The 4398-nt window shown below is 32.6% G+C and overlaps 1 protein-coding gene across 2 annotated transcripts; it reads right to left on the bottom strand.

Moving 5' to 3' along the window:
- Nucleotides 1–786: 786 nt before the first annotated feature.
- LOC127085367 (uncharacterized) lies at nucleotides 787–4123 on the bottom strand. 2 transcript variants are annotated; one of them, XM_051025882.1, is made up of 10 exons: nucleotides 3736–4109; nucleotides 3410–3576; nucleotides 3268–3332; nucleotides 2352–2392; nucleotides 2185–2273; nucleotides 1993–2106; nucleotides 1727–1804; nucleotides 1509–1574; nucleotides 1273–1353; nucleotides 787–1134 (listed from the first exon to the last, which is right to left on the bottom strand). In XM_051025882.1, the coding sequence occupies exons 1-10, from the start codon at nucleotides 3878–3880 to the stop codon at nucleotides 1024–1026; spliced, it is 957 nt and encodes a 318-aa protein (XP_050881839.1). In that variant the 5' UTR covers nucleotides 3881–4109; the 3' UTR covers nucleotides 787–1023. The 2 variants fall into 2 exon arrangements, with proteins under 2 accessions (XP_050881839.1, XP_050881838.1); XM_051025881.1 differs by having other exon boundaries at nucleotides 2185–2392; nucleotides 3736–4123.
- Between the last annotated feature and the right edge of the window lie 275 nt (nucleotides 4124–4398).

The following is a 4398-nucleotide window of genomic DNA, read 5'->3' as shown; positions in this document are numbered from 1 at the left end:
TTCTTTCAAATACGTTTTTCTATCTTATTTTAAAAATACTAAAAACTGAAAAGTAAAAAGTAAAATACAACTAAGGTGTTTTACTTTTTTGCTTTTAAAAACTGAAAAATAGAAAAGAGTTTTTAAAAACACTTTTACAAAATATTATATTCAAACAAGTTTTTAAATTTTAAATTTTCAAAAACTAAAAAAGAGTTTTTAAGATGTATCTCAAACATGCCATAAATCTTTTTTCTTTGAACACACGTCAAGTTCTCGTTGTAGATGAACTTTCAAATTTTACAATATTTGAAACACATGTTCACAAGAAATATCCATGTAACCTGAATAAACAATCACATTTCTTCAGCCTTGTATCATTATATTTCAAACCACATGTGATTTTGATCCTTTGATTAGAACCAAAATCTTATTCCTTTGATTAGAACCAAAATCACATGTGATAATAACTATAACAAAACTTAACCAATCCAGTCAAACAAATTATCCCATAAAATAAGTTTCTTTTTAGTCATAAAGTATTTCAAAATAGCTGTTCTCTCAACCACTAGTTTGTAAACATCTAATTCTTCAACCACTGGGCTGGAAATATCCGATTCCACCATAACTGAAATGCTATCATGTAAACCAAAAATCAAAACCAGAAAAACACCTACCAGATGGATCCTTCGATTTTCCATCGACCGGAAGGATCCTTTTCAAAGAGTTTTGCACTGCTATTCTTAACAGAATTTTTCTGAAGACAACTTTTCTTCAAAGAAAAATATTTGCGAATGCAACAACAAAAAAAGCAACTTTTAGAAATGTTCATTTCAAATAGTTATTGTATTTGTATTGGAATTAACAACTATTATCTTCCGGAGGTATTTCAGCTAATGATCATCATCCAAATAACTATAAGATTTGTTTATGCTGATATATGTTCCTATATAGAATGAGCTCAGTAGTGTTTTCATGCAGAATCACGATAAAAATCGACGTTGCAGTTTGATACAGTACATAAAATATCCATGTATCTAAGCTTCAATCTCTTGATGAGCAACCAAGTTTGAATTTGTGACAGTTCATTTTTCCATTTAATGCAAGGGCAAGCACATGATATTCCTCCACGTACCATAGTTCGGACACCACCGCCTGGATGCATATGTTTGGAGGAAACTCAGCAAACAAAATATAAGTTAGGCTCTTCCTATCTTATAATACTCCGATTTCTCATGTCTTAATTGCAATTTTGATTCTGCAATCTATACAAACAAGCAAATAACAACAAACCTTGAATCCGCGGATCTGTCTATTAAGTTGATTCACTAACTCATGAAAAAATTTGAGTTCACCTGACGTTGTAAGATGTTCCTGCATATCACAGGTAATGGACAATCGTGCCAATGTTCATGTTTGGACCAAATGCAATTCTAAAATGAGTGACGATGCTAACTCTAATCAAGTCTAAGAAATGTGTGAAAAAAAAAAATACAATTCCAAGAAATAATGCAGATGGATAGTAGTACCGTAGACGATGCTCTAGGTGGACCCAAAAGCCTTGCGAATGTAGTGTGAAGAATTGCAGCATCATACTGCAGATGAAATAATGGAGGATCAAAAAGCATCACAATGCAATGTAATTCTAGATGCATATCAAATCATTAATTCACTTTAGAAAAACATAGGACATATCAAATTAACGAGATTTCCCAATGTTCTAATTGAGTATTCAAATGAAACTTACAAGTTGCTTTTCGGGTGCACGTGGAAGTACATTCTTCAATCTAGCACGAATGGTTATGGGATCTGTACCCGAGATTACCTACAAAGTGAACATAAAATCATTAGCCTAGGCTTGTGAGTGCTGTCAAAAATTCTAAATCATAGGTATTTTAGAAAGAAAAGGCAAAGAGGAAACCAAGTTAGGGTTTATCATCAAGGACGTGTGCAACTCAGTCTATAATACATGTGTGAAGGATAACAAGAAGGATCGTTTAGATTAAAAACAACCTGCCAGCAACCAAGGAGCACTCCTGTTGAAGTTAAAACCACTCGATCCAAAACAATGTTCAAAGGGCAGAGCCTTGCAGCAACAGTTTCCACTGAAGATGCTTCAGCTTCTATCTGAAAAAACAATGATTCTCATGAACTACATGAGAAAACTTCCAACATGAACTGAAGAAATCGATGCTTGAAGTATACCTCTTCTTTCGTAGCAGGTACAGGTACAATATGGTGAGAGGCATGGAACATGCTAAAATGGTACATGCTAGAGTTCTGAAACCAAATTGCTAATTTACACACATGTAAGCACGGGAACAAAATAAAATAAAAAAGATAAAGAAAAGGTAGATCCAACAATGACTTACCTTTATCGAAGTATGGATTGAAAATATTATTGACAGCCTCCCTGGATCATGCAAACCATGCATATCATATGTGAATATCAAATCAACTACTGTAAAGCAATAACATATCATATTATAGATGATAAATGCAACAATAAAGCAATGTGACAACTAGCGGCTAGCAATGTTGTCAATTATCGGCTATAGCGTGATAGATCCAACTGGTATATTATTATTGAAAATGGGGAAGAAACAATGACAGTACGTCGAGGGTCTGCATACCTCCCAATGCCAAAAGGCTCTATTTCTATCAAATGACATGATCCTCTTCCTTATTCTTCTCTCCATTTTTAGGCCACATGCCTTATTTGACCAAACTGCCTCTAAACATAAGTAATTAACTAACTAACCAACTACATAACTAACAAGTAACAACTTCTTAACTAACAATAACAAACCTATCATGGCGGCATACAGGGTAGTGAAATTTAAATAAATCATTATTGTTTTGCAATACACTATTTAGTTCAAAGTTCTGTCAAATAACGGCTATATCAGCGATATAGCACTGCAGTGTAGCAAAATTTGAACAAACTACTATTATCTACAATCCACCATCGACAACATTGCAACAAAGAAGGATTAATGAAGGTAGAGATATAATAGTTGTCGTGACAAGCATGTGTTAAAAAGTGAAAAACATCTTTACCTTATAAACCGGTTATGCAGGGTTCAGTTACTCTCAACCCAAATTTTAATAATGATGCAACTTATTTCTAATAAAGGAAAAAGCAATATTCTTATGAGTATACAAATATGATCATCCAATTCAAAACCATATCCAGATTTGGAAAACATAGATCTTTAGTTAAGCATAGATACATACATCAAATGATCATTAATAAAAAGTGACAAGAAAATTAATAGTAATACTTACGCAAAGGGGACCGAGAATTCAGTGTTCAAATACAGAACATTCGCCCGCACAGGAGGATTTGCAGGCTGCATACATAAAAATTATAATCAGCTGCTACAAAAAAAAACTTGGAACATAAACGGCTTAAATTGTCACTTATTACCTTTAATACAGGTGTTACAGATCCATCTTTCAAGGTGAAGATATCTGAAATAGAAAGTGACTGAGAGGTTTCACCATGATTCAGAAAAGCAGCTCCATGTTCATCAAGATCCCTTGCCATCTTATCATACAATTTGGATCTTCTCTCCGAACTTAAATTTGAAGAATCTGAGATAAACCCTTTTTATCTTAGTACTAAATTCGCTTATATCTTCACCCAAGGAACAAAACCTAAATCTAGAAACTAACATCAATTCTTACAAAATGTAAGGAAAAACAAAATTTGAAAATAGATTGGTAAAATGAAGAGAATAAAGAGTAATTTACCCGAAGAAGGTGATGAAAGGGTGTTTGAGGAGTTATGAAGGGCCATTTGGAACAAAATGAAGAAGCATAAAGCAGAGATAAACCAGATGAATGCTACCTTTTTGTAATGAATCCACCAATTCAATGTTGCAGTTCTACCCGTCATAATAATTCAATAATGAACCAGCGAGTTAGATTCCAAATCTATCTAGTATCATTACACCTCAAATTTTCATTCATCATCTTTCTCTTCTTTTTGTCTTTTCTCTAGCTAATGTAAAAAACAACATTTGTTTTGTTTCAATAGAGAAAAAACTTACATTACATTACACCTCTACTATTTTACCTTAATACATGTTTTGCACGAGTTACTAATTTTGTAATTATCAAAACTTTCACATTTTTTTTCTTCTGATCTTATAATGTGGACAAGTGAGTGACAAAAGAAAAGCACGTCGAAATACATATTGGGCCAAAAAAAACAGCATTTTCATTAAATAGCTTCTATTTAATGAGCTTGTTATCTTTACGAATAACTTTTAAAACCTTTTTGACATGCTTTCTTTCCCGAATAACTTTCAGGGAAGTGATCTAATGTGTTATTGTAGTTCACCGAATAGCTTCAAATAAAGTTTTTTTTTTAAAAATAATTTTTCAATATATTTTTTGTCCTACAACTAAAAT

This window comes from Lathyrus oleraceus, chromosome 5 (genome assembly GCF_024323335.1).
Source record: "Lathyrus oleraceus cultivar Zhongwan6 chromosome 5, CAAS_Psat_ZW6_1.0, whole genome shotgun sequence".
Taxonomy (NCBI): Eukaryota; Viridiplantae; Streptophyta; class Magnoliopsida; order Fabales; family Fabaceae; genus Lathyrus; species Lathyrus oleraceus.
The sequence above is the reverse complement of the archived record's forward strand: the minus strand, read 5'-3'. Positions and strand labels throughout refer to the sequence as shown.